Raw genomic sequence first — 17,096 nt, forward strand, 5'->3', positions numbered from 1 at the left:
CCGATGACTCCCTACAATACTTGATTAACCATTAGGTTCCCTATGGCATATTTGACCATTTTTGGGTCACAAAAGTGACATAAAACGCATTATTTCACCTATTAACGCAAAGAACGAACACTAAGTAAAAATATAAAAAATATATATAAATTGTTTGAAAACAAACTCTTTTAATTATAGTAGAAAACCTAATTTAACATATCAAATTATGATATGAAGATGACAAATTCATCTTTCCCTCCACTAAAATTTGCTATTTATATTTTAATTTTATCCTTTAATCTTAATTAGATTAAATTAATTCATCATCATTGACTAACATTAAGAGAACAAGGTTTAATAACCATTTCAGACCTTTGAATAATTACTATATAAGTCCTTAAGTCTTTTTTAATTAAAATTAAATAACAATTGAACTTTTACAATTTAGTCCCTAAGTTTTAATTAGCTACTTTTTCAGCTAAATATCTTTATTATATTTTCATATTAACTCCATAAATAATTTTATTTTATATTTACGAACTCAATTTATAAAAATGGGGTTTCAAAATCCTATTTATTAACACAACTGAAATTCAGGTCATTACATGAGATCGTTACAATAGGAGCTCAAAACATCCCATGCCTAAATGTAGAACATTCAGGAAGAGCACACAATCCATCTTCAGTATGCTAGCTAGAGAGGATGTGGAAGCTTATGTTGTATAAAAATTTTGCTTGAAATCTATATTTTGTAAAGGCAAGTGAAAACACAAATCAGTTTACTACAAGTTTAGTCTTGCTGTTCAATGTCATGTTCAGTCATAGTATTGACCAGACAGTAAAACAGAAACGCAAAAAAGCTGAGAAAGTAAAGAGGGATTTGCACACAACCATTTATTAACACAATTTGGAAACAATCTTACTCTGTGAAGACTCACTTAGTGAATAGTTTTATTCCAAAATTGATCCAACCATCTATTGGCTAAATTAAAGTCCAATTTACCCTTAAACAAAAAAGTAATTGCAACCCTAATAACTAGTCACCTAAAACCTCACATACAAATGTTCAATCCTTCACAAAGAATACCTATTAAACAAAAGCAAAAATACAAGGGAAAACATTAAAAAATAATCAAGCAATTTAGCACAAGAGTCTCTTAAATAAGTGCATCTTTTATGTGTATTAGGCTTAATATGGTAGCTTCTTCGATCATCACAGTCCAATATAAACTCACACTACAGCAAAACTGATTTTTAGCGGCGTTTTTTTAGGCCTTTAGCGGCGCTTTTAAGCTCCACTAAAACTATTCTCGGCGTTTTTATAAGCGCCGCAAAAAACGTCGCTATAGACGGCACCGCAAAATTTTGCGGCGTTTATTTGAAAAAACGCCGCTAAAGATCAGGACCTTTAGCGGCGCTTTTCCAACAAATGACGCTAAAGGTCATAAAAATTAAAAAAATAAAATATTATAAAAAAAGTCCTGAAAAATATAAAAAAATTAAAATTCATTATCAAAATATTGAGAAGAAGAATAATCTATGATATAAATACATCCCGCCAAACAAAATACCGCACTTATCATACTACACCAGAAATCTAACAAAATACAAATAGAACAAAATAATGATAGAATGCACACTTTAAGATAAGTAGTTAGCTTAAACAAGTCGTCACTATGCATGAATTCAGCTAATCCTGGACCATGTATCCAACAAAAACTCAAACCTGAAAAAAAAGAAAAAAAAGTTAATGAATGACACATATAACATCAAATTAATAATAAAATATGCAATTAACAAGTCAATATTAACGCCACATATAACATCAAATTGCACAACTTAATATACTCAATACATTAGCAGAAATAACATCACATTGAACAATGAATTTAACACATTCGAATAGATCAATTTTAAGCTCACTAATGGTTAATTTAGCATGTGAACAGCATATAAATGTTTGCATTTACAGCATGGTTTAATCAACTTCAAGCAGGAAACTAAATGCTGTAAATTTCCAGCATTCAAATCATATATGGACAACATTAATATGACATTTTCGAGCACCTTAAAGACACATTTGGAAAATTTGAAGAACCATTAATCATGTTATTAATCATATATGCAAGAATTAGAATTTGTTTCGACAAAAATCATTGATCATGTTATTAATCATGTGCCTTTGCATTTACAGGCGTTGCATCTAAAACCTACATAGTTTAAATAAAAAATATCACCAAATCCATGGCCTATCCTCAAACAATCTATTATTTAGATACGTAAACAAGTCAAACAGAAAGCAGCTCATGGCAAAGCATTTTCCTGATCCACTATGTTAGTTGTTTTTATCTTTATTTCTTCCCTGAGTTCAACTTTAAATTTAAAGTTGCATAAAAAAACATGACACCTGGGACAAGTGGCTTTGGCAAAAAAAGAAAAAAAGAAAATGCAAAACAAAGGAACTAATAGCATAACAAGGGACAAAGAATTGATTGACACTACTATCATCTAAAAATTCAAAATGAAAGACATAAATGTAGAAGTTCGACATTAAAGGACATAAATGCCAATGTTAAAGAAACTGGACCACAGGTTAAACCAATTGGTTTGATTGTTTCTTATTTTATTTTTTTATGTTTAAACATTAATTTAATGTAAAATAAATAGTTAATATAATTAATAGTTAACAATAATAAGCATTTACCTTAATGGCATGGTCTTTAATTTAAGAAAAAGGGAAAAAAATAATTGGTTTTTTACCTGTTCAATAAATAACTAGTTTTGATAGGTTTGAATATTACCCAATTCTTAGATAATGCAAGGACTGGACAGGCGAACCTTAATTGGTTTTAGTAATACATTACATGTGGTTTAGCTAGTAATATTTTCTCTGCATAATCTTTTTACAAGCTGCAATTGTAGCATCAAAGACTGAAGCCAAAAGGAGAAATTGAATGTCACTTACCCCTTGCAGTTCCTTGGTTCAATGTATTTCCCAGATAGAGAATTTTCTTCATGAGATCCTTCAATTTAAGGAAATTTCGTACCTATATAACCAATACAAAAGTTGTAAGATAAGAACGAATAAACACTGCCGTCATCAACAACATTAATGATATACCTCATTACATGCAGAATTTACAGTATTTAAGCTCCTTTTAAATTCAGAAACCTGCAGGTGGTAAAAAAATGTAAGAACAGAGGATAAACAAGTGATTCAATAAAAGAAAAAGGAGAAACAAGAAGGAGATTAATTATTGAATAATATTGTAAATTTATCAAATTAGATTTACTATAGAGATACCGCCAAACCTGAGTTCGGAACTGAATCTTGAAACAAAACACTCTTAGTTTTGACTCTACTGTGGCACTTTCATCATTTTGAAAGATACATTATCTGCCCATTCTTTCCTTTTCTTTCTCATTTTTGAATTAGATAGAACCCATACTACCACTAAGAACCAAGGCAGCTCTGACTGAAGCACAAAGCCCACTTTACCCGAACAGAGATATAAAATCAATAGCCTCTTGCAGTTCCTCTTTTCCCATCGAGAGGAGTAAGGATTTGGCAGCAAGATACACATCTTCAGAGCCACCAACCTGGATCACATGGCATTTTTTATCATAAGTTTAATACTACCTAAAAGTGTTGCCAACCTAATATCATTTGTGTTTCTAAAATACCAGACTTCTGTGGCAACTAATCTTACATGCATCATTGAAAATATAAAGTAAAAATTATAATATCTTGCAATGAAATTGATACTAAACAGTAAACTCACGAACAAGGTTAAAATAATTGGAAAAATATTTACTAGTAGACTCCTATCCTGGGGAAGAACTAAAGAAGGTTGGGAAGAAGTTTAATGAGTGTCCATATACATTCAATGGAAAACAATATATAATAGGTCAACTCTAGAAAAAGAAGGTGATCAAAAATGAATTCGTACCATGAAAGTAAGTGAACCAGCTTCAGCAGCTACAACACCTCTAGAGACGGGAGCATCCAACATGACAGGGTTCTCCCAATTCTCTACATAAGTTATATGAATTCAAACTGAAAAAATATATGTGTTTATGCGTGTGTGGATGTATATTTATTTAAAGATGAAGGTTGCAAAGGAATGAAGACATATCATGCAGGTTCATCTCAAATATAGCTGTCTCATTCTCATGTTTGAATGTTAATGTCAACACAATGGTGATCCCAAATTAACATCTAACACCAGAAGTCCAATGTTGCTGTTGTTGAAAGAAAAAAACTTATTTAAATAATAACTTTCATGAAATTTTTTAAATAGTTTCAACTTTAAATTAAGTATAAATTTATTAATAGTTTTATAACCTTAAATATAATTTATCTAGAAAAGTTTAAAGACAGAAAAAGAAGAAGATATAATTTAAGTACCAGTAATATATAAACTTTCAATATATTTTATTACAGCCTGCAATAGCTTTTTGTTCATTATATTATATAAGATCTCGCAATTTCAATATATAAATTATATTTACAAAACAAAACATTACGGAAAAAAAAACTTTAATTGAAGTTATACTTTAAGTTCAAAGATAAAAAGACACTCTATATGGCATTTGATATTTTGTAAAAAAATGATTTTTAATCATTTTTCAACTGAATTAATATCAAGAACTAAAATATAATATAAAATCATAGATAAATATCTCGGGAGATAACGTGAGTCAGACAGAGAATGGTTTTTAAAGAGAGCTTCTACTTCATCCCAAAACCAACAGAAAACAGCAAATTCTATGGCTACGGAGGAAGAGAAAGGAAAATAGTTAGAAATTAAAAGAACAATAATCATAACACAAATTAAAGTTGAAACAGTACAAGATTTAAGCACAAAGGGCTAAAATTATATCAAAGAGAATTGATGCACCTGTATAGCTCGTTTTTCCCCTTGGAATTTGGGTTTAAGATCCCCATTGGTCTCCAAAACCCCAGCAACATTTTCCTTGTCATTGCCATTGCCATTTCCAACATAATTAGAAAAGCTGTTGTTTAAGTGTAGACGGAGTGCTAATCATCATATTTTCTCCCACTAAACAAAGTCAGACTGGGAATACCACTGTGTCTATCACTATAAAGAATATTAAATGTGTATGAAAGGACCAATTTACCTCCTCCACAAATCAACAACAGCAACATTGGACTTCTGGTGTTGGAACTTGGAACCCTAGTATAATTTACATAACATAATTCACAACCTGAAAGCATTAGGATTCAACTCACATATTTGATTCTCAATAAGAATGAAAACTAATGAACTCTATTTTATTACTTCAGTAGATAATATTTCATCCTGCATTCCTTATAATATTTCTGGTTTAACACAATGAAGAAAATAGATAAAATAGAACCTACCTTTTTCCTCTATAACATTACAGCAAGAACCGATAGCCATAATTGTAAACAAGAATACAGAAAACCAAGTTCTAGTTAATAAACAACTTCTATGGATCTAGCGAAAGAATGATTTCACAGTGACAAGAGAAAAGAGGAAAGAGGAAAGTTTTTGTCAACTAAAGTTGGAGAATCTTTTTGTTCCATCGAACTATAAGAAAACAGAAACAATCAAACACCAGTCTGCCGCTGGATTTCATGGCACTACCGCCCCTATCACCACCTCTTCCACCACCTCCTCTTCCTCTCCCTCTTCCACCATCACCTCTGCCCCTAAACCCACCACCACCACGGCCCGAAACATGATTAAACCATTAGGAATGACATAACGAGAGTCTATAACTAAAAATGATAGGAAACGTAAGAGACGTTGGTTACTTACCTCTTGGAGGTCTCATCGCTGCGAGAGTTTGAAGTAATGAAAGTGAAGAATCAAAAACTAAGTGAAAACAGAGAGTGTGAGGCGATAAAAATGTGTTAAGGCAAATGCTAGGGTTTTGGCGAAAAATGTAAATGGATATTACTGGCGTATATTATGTAAATGGATTAAAATTTGCATAAAATGTAAATGGATTAAAAATTGCATCGTATATTATATGCGCAAACTGTAAAATATAATTTTATAATGTTTTGTATATTATGTAATTCTTATGTATTATAAAATTTATAATACATAAAAATTAAATTTATAATAATATTATATATTACTACAATGTCAACATTAAAAATGCTAATACAATTACATATAAAATTTTAATAAATATAAATTAAAAATTTTAATACAATTACATATATAGGATATTAAATATTAAATTAAAAATAATATAAATATATATATTAAATTGGGTTTAGGTTAAGCCTTTTATTAATATGGGCATACTTAGATAAAATTTTAGGCTCATATATTGAATGAAGTGAGACTTGAATAAAAATAAAATATATTAATATCATGCTTAAAGCACAATCATGTTTAAGTTAAACAATTATGTTTTTTTTAGTATATATTCAATGACTTTAAAAATTAGGGGTTTTAGTGTCGGGCATGAGAAAAGAAAATATTTCAAAAGGAAAACGATCCCGTTTAAGTTAAATTTCCAATTAAATTTATAAATACTTAACGTAAATTTACTTAAACCTAATGATATTGTTTTAATTTTTTTATAAATATATACATGTTATTTTCATTTGATATTTATTAATTTTTAAATATAAACAAGTTAAATATTTTTAATTATTATTATTTTCTATTAGTCATTGAATTATATGTAAGTTGTGGATTTAGTCATTTTACTTTAATTTTGTTATTTTTTAGTCATTGTAATTTTGAAATTTTGAAATTGTAGTATTAATTAAATGGTAGCTATTAAATTCATTAAGTTTTGCTATTTCTAAAATCTAATGTAACAAACATATTACTCACAAAAAGCCAGTTACGGATTTAATGGTTGTCATTTGTGTCAAAATTAAAATTTCAAAAGTCGAGAAGTATAGGGACCAAGAATGATCTAATTGGATAACATAAACTCAACCTACAACTTTACGCACAATATCAAGACTAATAGCAGAATTTAACCAAACATATATAATTGCTATCATTTGAGTGATCATGACTAAAATTTTAAATTTTGAAAAGTACAAAAGATAAATTTGATCGATTTGAAAAATACAGGGACTAAAACTAATCAAATTAAAATATAAGGACTAAATTTTAAGTTTAAATTTCACTTAAATAAATTAAGTGTAGAGGAATTAATTTGAATTGAATTATTTTAATATATCAAAATATTTTTAGATTAAATCTTAAACCATTTAATATATATATATAATTTATCTATTATCTCTTAAATAATTTAAACTATAATCATAAGTTTAATATATTCAAATTAAGATTATCTCTTTTACAATTATATAAGAAATCATTTAATATATAAATTAAAAAATACTAATTAATCGAAACCCTAAACCTCTTAACCCCTATCCCATAAATACTAAACTCTAAACCCTTAACCCCAAACCCTTACACCTTAAACTCTAACCCTAACCCCTAAACCCTAAATCATAATCCCTAAACCCATAATTCATCATAAACCTTCAAATACTAGTTAACTCCTAAACCTTAAACCCTAAACCATATATCTTAAAATATAGTTAACTCATAAACCTTAAACCCTAAACCATATATCTTAAATCATAAACCATAAACTATAATGATAATTAATTCAAATTTCAAATTCAATACTATCTCTTTTACGATTATATAAGAAAATATTTAATATATTGTATAACCATAAATTTTAATAATTATTATTTTAGGGTTATAGATTAGTGTTTATGGTTTTTTGAGGTTTAGGGGTTATATGACTTTTAGCGGCGTTTTTCCAAAAGCGCCGCTAATGCTCTAGTCTTTAGCGGTTTTTACAAAAGCGCTGCTAATGCTCCGGTCTTTAGCGGCGTTTTTACAAAAGCGCCGCTAATGCTCTTGTCTTTAGCGGCGTTTTGCCATAAGTGCCGCTAATGCTCTTGTCTTTAGTGGCGTTTTGCCAAAAGCGCCGCTAATGCTCTGGTCTTTAGCGGCGTTTTACCAAAAGCGCCGCTAATGCTCTGGTCATTAGCGGCGCTTTTCCAAAAGCGTCGCTAATGCTCTGTGTTTTACAATTTTTACGACGTTTTTTGATCATATTATTCAATAAAATAATCAAGATAAGTAACCACCAATATTATCTCAAGATAAAGTAGAATTAATCTTATAAAATTCAACCATGATATACGCATTTGAGATTGAAAAAATTTCTCACCAAAAACCCAAGTAAAAAACAGCTTCTTTAACACACTCAAAACTCTTCAAAATAAATACTAGCTACTTCATACTAGCTTTAAGGAAAGAGTGAAGAACATCCAAGAAGCTAATTTGCTTATTAAAACATTCGATAAAGCCCAAATAAAAAATGCCAACATATAAATATGTTCAAGTTATCTCATATCTTGACTGATTAAATCTATGATCAAGTCATTGAACAAATATTACTAGAAAACCTTGGCTCTAACAATCCCCTTAGCTTTTGACAAAACATAAGAAAATGGTTTCACTTTTGCTCCCCTTATCAACATGCCATCATCACAAATGAGATGCCAAAGATAAGCTCACATGAAAGATGTTTTAATGCATCATCGTTATTTTGCTCACATAAGCCAAAATTGCAACAAAGAACCATCAAGCCATCATCAAGGACAAACCATGAGCAAATCACAAAAGTATATATATCAACAGGAATGCCTAGATAGACCAACAACATAGCAGCACATGAAACCAATCAGCTTACCCTCACACCAGCAACTATTCTCCCCTGTTAACCATGCCAAGATCTTCAATGTAGCAACAATATGACAAAATCATTATCTCAAACTCCCCCTAACATTAGCAAACCATACTTCTCCCCCCTTTTTGTCAAAAAGCTTATAACAACTCGCCCTACCATGATGTTCTCTCTATATTGCAAATAAGCTCACCCAACTAAGCAAGAGTATCAAGCCATTCTTCAAAAAAAGATATGGCACCAAGGTAGAGAAAAAAACATAACAACCAACCGCAAGCATAAACCAATCAAGTTCCCCAAAAAAGAACCAAAAGCAATTGTTAGAATTAAGTGACCCAAATTCTTATTTAAATAAAATACGATGGAAAATAAAATAAAAGTAAAATCCATATAGAACTAGACTTCTTTTATTTTATTTTAGAATAAGGTTTTAAACCTTATTAAACTCCATCTATTTTATATTGATTAGATAAGGTGTTTCAATCCTACTAGAATATGGCTTTGCAAGCCTATAAATAGACATAGTCTATTCCTCTTGTATTTGAGTAAAAATTTTTCGACATAGTGAATTTTCTTCTCCTCTTGTGGTTTTTTTCGAAAGGGTTTCCACGTAAAATTTATGTGTTCTTTATTTTTATTTATTTTATTCTATTTATTTTTCACAAATTGGTATCAAAGCTTCCGGGTTATTCATCTCGATCACGGTAATGGCGTCTTTGAAGTATGAAATTCCTCTGTTGGATCGCAACACCGATTTGCGTTGTGGCAAATTAAGATGCAAGCGCTTCTTGCACGATGGATCTAGAGGATGCCCCGCTAGGATAGATAAGATGCCTTCGACATTAATGATGAAGAGAAGAAGCGTAAGGATCGAAAGGCATTAACACAATTACATCTGCATTTGTCCAACGAAATTTTGCAGGATGTGATGAAAGAGAAAACTGCCGCTGCATTATGGAAGAGGCTAGAACAAATATGTATGTCGAAAACTCTAACAAGCAAGTTGCATATGAAGCGGCGTCTTTATGCTCATCGTTTGGAGGAAGGTGCGTCAGACACGAACACTTAACAGTGTTTAAAGAAATTCTCTCAAACTTGGAGGCCATGGAGGTTCAAGATGATAAGGAAGATCTAGGGTTGATTCTACTTTGTTCGTTGCCCTGTCTTATTCAACCTTTAGAGACACGATTTTATATAGCCATGAGTCTCTCACGCTTGATGAGGTTTATGATTCTTTAACCTCGTATGATAAGATGAAGCATCTTGTGGTTAAACCCAACTCTCGGGAGAGGGTCTCATTGTTCGTGGGAGACAAGACCGAATGTTGATGATGATCGTGGTAGAACACGAGAACGGAATCCTCGTGGTAAATCTAAGGGTAGATCGAAATCTTCAAACAGAGGTAAAACTTGCAACTTCGCAAGAAGAAAGGGCACATTAAATCGAAAGTGCTATAAGCTACAAAATAAGATTAAAAGGAGGCTGCGAATCAAAAGGAAAACAAATGAAAAATTCCGGTGAAGGCGATGTTGTAGAAGACTACAATGATGGTGAACTTCTAGTTGCTTCATCAATGATTCTAAAGTAAGCGAGGAGTGGATACTTGATTCAGTGCACCTTCCACATGAGTCCCAATAGGGATTGGTTTACAACTTATGAAACAATGATTCAAGGTGTTGTTTTGATGGGAAATAATGCTTCATGTAAAATCGCGGTGTTGGAACAATTAAAGTTAAGATGTTTGATGGAGTTGTCGAACACTTAGTGACGTGCGGCATGTTCCGAATTGAAAAGAAATTTAATTTCGTTGAGTACTCTTGATTCAAAAGGGTATAGATACACAAATGAAAGTGGGGTTTAAAGATTTCAAAGGGTCCCTTGTTGTGATGAAAGGGCAAAGAAAGATTGCCAAGTTATATGTTTTATGTGTTCTCATCATATCGGTGATGCAATTGCCGCTTCCTCTTCCTTGTCGATGATGATATTACTAAACTTTGGCATATGCGCCTAGGGCATATGAGTGAGAATGGCATGGCGAATTAAGCAAAGAGGACTTCTTAATGGGCAAGGAATTTGCAAACTGAATTTCGTGAGCACTTGTGTTTTGGGAAGCAAAGAGAGTTCGATTCACTAGAGGAATCCATAACACGAAGGAAACGTTGGAGTATATCCATTCGATCGTGGGGGCCGTCCGAGTGCCTTCGAGAGGTGGAGCTAATTATATGCTAACCTTTATTGATGATTTTCCGAAAAGTTTGGGCGTTCTTCCGAAGCGAAAGCGATGTGTTTTCCACATTTAAGTCTTGGAAAATTATGATTGAAAAACAGACGGAAAAGCAGATAAAATACCTCCGCATGCACAATGGCTTAGAGTTCGCTCGATGAGTTTAATAGATTGTGCAAGTCGAAGGATCATGAGACACTTGACGATTCGTCATACTCCACAAAGAAAACGGCGTTGCGAATCGAATGAACGAACGATCATGGAGAAGGTTCGATGTATGTTGTCAAATGCCAACTTACGAAGTCATTTTGGGCGTAAGCGACCTTCATCGCATGTTTTTGATCAACCGATCTCCATCCGTTGCCATTGAGAAAAGACTCCACAAGAGGTATGGTCCGTAATCCCGCTAATTATTCCGATTTAAAGATTTTTGGGTGTCTGCGATGCTCATGTTGATAATGGAAAATTGGAACCGAGATCCATTAAATGCGTTTTCTTGGTTATAAAGCTGGTGTAAAAGGCTATAAGTTATGGTGTCTGAAAATAGAAAAGTTGTGATTAGCAGAGATGTTGTTTTTGATGAAACCGCTATGCTACCTAACTTATCTCTTAAAGACTCTTCCAATAAAGAAAACCAAAAGCGGTGGAGCATCGATTAATACGTAATCAACTCCTCAAGCCAAGACAAAATTGAGAATAGAGTTGCTTCTTCACCGCAATACTCTATCGCCAAAAACAGGACAAGAAGAGAAATTAAACCTCCAAAGAAGTATGCCGAGGTTGATCTAGTTGCTTATGCTTTAAATGTGGTGAAGATATAGATGCGAATCAAGAGCCATTTAATTATTCCGAGGCGATTAGTGTGAAGACTCGAAAAAGTGGATGTTTGCTATGCAAGAGGAGATGGAATCACTCCACAAAAAGCGTAACATGGGATCTTGTAAAACTTCCTAAAGGTAAAAAGGTCATTCGTTGTAAATGGGTGTTTAAAAAGAAAGAAGGGACTCCAAGAGTTGAAGAACCCGGATATAAAGCAAGGCTTGTTGCAAAGGGTTACAATCAATTTCAGTGAGTGGACTTCACAGATGTGTTCTCTCCAGGTTGTTAAGCATAGTTCGATTCGAGCTTTGCTTGGTATTGTTGCCATGCATGATTTGGAGCTTGAGCGGTTAGATGTAAAACGCATTTTTGCATGGAGAACTTGAGGAAGATATTTACATGCAACAATCGAGAGGGTTTTATAGTCTCGAAAAAAGAGGACTATGTTTGCTTGTTTGAAAAAGTCCCTTTACGGTTTGAAACAATCACCAAGACAAGGGTACAAGAGGTTTGATTCCTTTATGACTTCTCATGATTTCAAAAGAAGTAGTTTTGACAGTTGTGTCTACTTTAAGAAAAAAAAGTGATGGTTCTTTTGTGTATCTACTTCTTTATGTTGATGACATGTTGATAGCAAAGAAAAGATAAAAGAGAGATAAGAAAGGTTAAAGCCCAACTAAGTGAAGAATTTGAGATGAAAGATTTAGGACCAAAGAAAGAAGATACTTGGTATGGAGATTCTTAGAGATAGAAAAGCAAGTAAATTGTACATAAGTCGGAAGGGTACATTGAGAAAGTTCTTTGCGGGTTCAATATGCAGAGTGCTAAGCTGTTAGTACTCCTTTAGCGACCATTTCGACTTTCATCGGCCTTATCTCCTCAATCGATAATGAGATTGAGTACATGTCACATGTTCCATACTCTAGTGCGAGAGGATCTCTCATGTATGCTATGGTTTGTTCACGCCCGATTTATCATATGCAATCAAGTCAGATTAGCGATACATGGCGAATCTCGGTAAAGAACACCGGAAAGCGATTCAATGGATTTTAAGATACTTACGAGGCACTACTAATGTTTGCTTACAATTTGGAAGAACTAAAGATGGAGTTATAGGGTATGTTGATGCTGATTTTGCTGGAGACCTTGATAGAAGAAGATCTCTCACAAGTTACGTCTTTACAATCGGAGGTTGTGCAATTAGTTGGAAAGCCACTTTGCAAACTACACCGCTTTGTCTACCAATCGAAGCTGAGTACATGGCGATTCATCGAGGCTTGTAAAGAAGCTATTTGGTTGAAGGGACTATTTAGTGAACTCAATGAAGACCTTCAAATCAAGACATGATTTTGTGACAATCAGTGCCATCTTTCTTACAAAAGATCAAATGTTTCATGAGAGAACAAAACACATTGATATTCGGTATCATTTTGTTCGTGATATTATTGCTCGTAGTGATATTGTTGTGAGCAAAATTAGCACTCATGAAAATCCTGCAGATATGATGACTAAGTCACTTCCTATAACCAAGTTTGAGCATTGCTTAGACTTGGTTGGTGTTCATTGTTGAAGTTAAACCCTTAAGGGTTTTTTGGAAGAGGTGAAGAACTTGTTTATTGAAAGTTCGCGATGAAGAACTTGTTCATTGAGAATTTGTGTCAAGGTGGAGATTGTTAGAATTAAGTGACCCAAATTCTTATTTAAATAAAATACGATGGAAAATAAAATAAAAGTAAAATCCATATAGAACTAGACTTCTTTTATTTTATTTTAGAATAAGGTTTTAAACCTTATTAAACTCCATCTATTTTATATTGATTAGGATAAGGTGTTTCAATCCTACTAGAATATGGCTTTGCAAGCTTATAAATAGACATAGTCTATTCCTCTTGTATTTGAGTAAAAATTTTTCGACATAGTGAATTTTCTTCTCCTCCTGCTGGTTTTTTTTCGAAAGGGTTTCCACGTAAAATTTATGTGTTCTTTATTTTTATTTATTTTATTCTATTTATTTTTTCACAGCAACAGTAAAAAATCACCAACAAAAATCAGCAACAGCAAGTAAACCATCAATTTATCTCCCATGTTGTGTTTTGTTGTGTTCCAGTCTTTGTTCGAACAAGAGTTTTAACAAACATATATGTTTCATCAGCATAAACATCAAACTCGTATTCTTCTGAAACAAAAGCAACCACCAAATCAAAACATCTTAAATGCATAAACCAAAATCAGAATAAACATAATCTAAACCATACCAAAATCAGCAAACTTATTACTCCCCTTACTCTATGCTCCCCTTGTTTGTTTGTCTCAAGTTTATTCAAGGAGATGGGGTGCAACCTTTTCAACAACAAGGATTAAAGCTCGTGCAATTAAAAAAGCCAGAAGTTTGGAAAGACTAACATGATTTACTTTATTTTTAAACATTTGTTCTAAAAGCTAAAATGAATATTTGAAGAATTTAAGGGCCTAAACATAATTTAACTAATTATTAAATTTTATTCTAAGGGTTAAAAGTAAACTTCTGTAAAATATTTTAGGGGCCCCCCTGCATGGCCATCTCTCCGAAGTGCCTTGCTGGTTCTTCCAGGTGCTCACCTGATGTTGCTATTGTCAAAGATAGTTTACAAAGATGCTTCGGTATTGTCAAGGTTCTTTTATGGAATTTTAACGATGAAAAACTGTAATATTCTGAATTAACGTCATATCAACACTTTTTCTTGCTTTCTTGCTAGGTTGGGGTTTGGGTCAGTGGCACGCCCGGTGTTCTTGAACGCGCATTTTAAAATCTATGGCCTGGGAGGGGGGGTTAGGTAGCTTCCACCTGGCCGGAGGTAGCTATTTCCTCATACTGAATGCGATATATATTATAGTTTTTCCTCGTCCAAAACACTTAACTGCAACAAAGCCGGAAAAAAGCCACTTTTCTTTTATTTTTCCACAGGCTTTTTTTTGAATGGTATTCAGTGATTCACTCTCGGTTATCGAGAGTGAACCCTCCATTTCCATTTGAAATACATTCTATAAATTTCCTTCCCTTATGATCAATATGTGGCCCACGGGCACACTATAACTTTTGCTTTTAAATGCATATATAAACAGTCGATAACACATCAATTAACTGACCAGTGGTGAAGTAAATAGATATAGATATATAGTAGCAAACTTTATAGATGCCTTCCCAGCAATGGAATCATAAAGAAGATAGATCATGCAGTTTAATTTATTATTTAAAGGCACCCACCATCGACCTACTTTTGTTTTCAATTTTGAAAAAAATAATAATAACACCCAAGCTTAAGCATGAGGGTATAGGCTTAGCTTAAGGGGACGAATGATGTATAGTATAGTAGTAGGTACGTGGACTTCAGTGTCCATGGATGACCGCTTTTAACCTAAAAGCTTCATTTCAATCAGTTTCTTCCCCTTTAGTCAAAAGGATCACACACCCAAAAAAAAAATCACCAGCTGAGAGAAAGATCGAATAAAGAGTGACATAAATCCGCTTTGGTTTCAAGTCAGGAATTAATAAGCAGTAGAGTTAAGGAGAGACAACTTTGTCTTTCTTCTTTCCCGAAACAAAAGAAGAAAAAAAAAGAAAGAAAAAAGCTAGCACATATCATCATCATCATCTACTTCAAAGCAGATCATAATGGGAACAGAGTTTTGGTTTTCTAACAGCTTTCTTTTTTTCTTCTTTTTGGTTTGGGTCTATTTGTTTTATTTTCAAACCCTTCATCTGCCTTCCGGGTGCAATGGGAATAGCTCCAGAGTTCTGTTTTCCTGCTCTTTACATGGGGATATGCTTTGTTCATCCAAGTACTCAAATGACCAGCTCTTGCACTTCCTCTTATATGGACTATCCTCATCTGATCTTTCCATTATTTCCATCTATAAGAAAATTAATGAATGATAATTTCGTAAGCTTTAAGTTTAAAGAGAGAGAGAGAGGAAGGAATATGATTAATAAACCAGGGGACGTTGACGTACCCTAGTCTCCAAAGTTATGGTACTAATGGGAGGTGAGTTTCTGGGACAATTGGTAAGGCCAAGGCTGTTGCGCTTCATCTTCTGTCTCTCGCGTGCTTTGTGGTTTTGGAACCAGTAGAAAACGTTTTTGCCTTCGATCTTGCCGTATTTCCCTAGCTGCGCAGTGATTTTTTCTATTTGCTGTGCATTTGGAGTTCGCATCCCACCTCTATACAGCATCTCTAAAATCCCTATCTGTTCTTGCGTAGGATTCCATCGCGTACCACCAGGGTGCGTTTCCACCTACATGATAAAAGTTTCTCATAAATTACGTTACATCTTAAAAGATTAGGAGATGTCAATTAATTAAGTTCGAAAATTCTCCTGTCATCCTTCTCATCCAATTACCGATAAAAAAATTGGGTTTCATTTCATCGTACCGTTTCCATAATTGTACATGTATATATATATTTGCATACTCAGAGGCAGGTCACTGACAGGTTGGTTTATTTATCACTTAGTTTCGGAATAATGTAAAAAAATAAAAGAAAAGAAAAGTGAAGAGAACATAGGATATATAAGAGTGAAGGTACAGGGAATTAAGGAAATCAGGTACCTGAGAAGAATCTCGCTTCTGGTCGGAGGGGCCAAGCTTTCTAGGGCCACTTTCGGGTCGAATGAAGCTCTTAAGGTCGAAAGAGGAGACGGTATCAGTGGAGGAGGTGTGCTGCTGTAACTTGGGAGCGAGAGGGCGTAAGCGCTTACAGCCAAGGGAGAGAGATGGTTCGTGCTCCCAGAATCCACGTGCCAACTGATGCACCTTCATGTTTCCCATGGTGAAGGAGTGAATGATGAAGAGTGGTGAATTATATAGAAGATTGAGATGAATCCCAACTCCCCCCCACCCCCTCCAAAAAAAATAAAAAGACAAGTGGGATATGAGGTGTTGCTTTGAAGAACCAAGACCAAATGATGAGGTGAGGTTGACTTATGATTTCCTCTTATTTAAAAAACCAAAAGAAACAAAGAGAAAAAGCAAAGAAAAGTGTCGAAATAGGGGGAAAAAAATAAAGGAAACAGAAGGCCAAAGAGAGAAAGGTTTTTAGGGAATGAGCCGTGTGGGTGGGTGAATGCATGAGGTAGTAAGTAAGTGCGTGTGGGTTGGCCAGTCTAATCCATGGGTTGGGATTCAAATTTTCTTTCTTGCTTTCATGATAAGGTGTTCTTGCTTTTCGGTGCCCTCTTCCTTTTTGCTTCTCACTCAAACTTTGTTTTTATTTTATTTCTTATTTATAATATATCTCACAAAAAGATTCCTCCAATCCCAAAACTTGAAAATGGAACTCTTCCTTTACTTTCCAAG

General features: G+C 33.4%; 1 protein-coding gene and 1 long non-coding RNA gene across 15 annotated transcripts; both read right to left on the bottom strand.

Moving 5' to 3' along the window:
* Positions 1 to 1,471: 1,471 nt before the first annotated feature.
* Positions 1,472 to 5,948, bottom strand: LOC108460612 (uncharacterized). Of its 14 annotated transcripts, none has more exons than XR_008283441.1 (9): positions 5,790 to 5,942; positions 5,369 to 5,680; positions 5,125 to 5,180; positions 4,884 to 4,958; positions 3,933 to 4,015; positions 3,295 to 3,582; positions 3,104 to 3,154; positions 2,948 to 3,029; positions 1,472 to 1,708 (listed from the first exon to the last, which is right to left on the bottom strand). It is a non-coding gene; the product is annotated as an uncharacterized LOC108460612 (long non-coding RNA). The 14 variants fall into 14 exon arrangements; XR_008283442.1 differs by having other exon boundaries at positions 4,884 to 5,023; XR_008283439.1 differs by having other exon boundaries at positions 4,884 to 5,045.
* Positions 5,949 to 15,270: 9,322 nt separating this feature from the next.
* On the bottom strand, positions 15,271 to 16,651 carry LOC108452447 (WUSCHEL-related homeobox 4-like). The gene is made up of 3 exons (XM_017750239.2): positions 16,350 to 16,651; positions 15,755 to 16,036; positions 15,271 to 15,655 (listed from the first exon to the last, which is right to left on the bottom strand). The coding sequence occupies exons 1-3, from the start codon at positions 16,566 to 16,568 to the stop codon at positions 15,500 to 15,502; spliced, it is 657 nt and encodes a 218-aa protein (XP_017605728.1). The 5' UTR covers positions 16,569 to 16,651; the 3' UTR covers positions 15,271 to 15,499.
* Positions 16,652 to 17,096: the final 445 nt, after the last annotated feature.

The sequence above is a fragment of the Gossypium arboreum genome, chromosome 5 (genome assembly GCF_025698485.1).
Source record: "Gossypium arboreum isolate Shixiya-1 chromosome 5, ASM2569848v2, whole genome shotgun sequence".
In the NCBI taxonomy this organism is placed as follows: Eukaryota; Viridiplantae; Streptophyta; class Magnoliopsida; order Malvales; family Malvaceae; genus Gossypium; species Gossypium arboreum.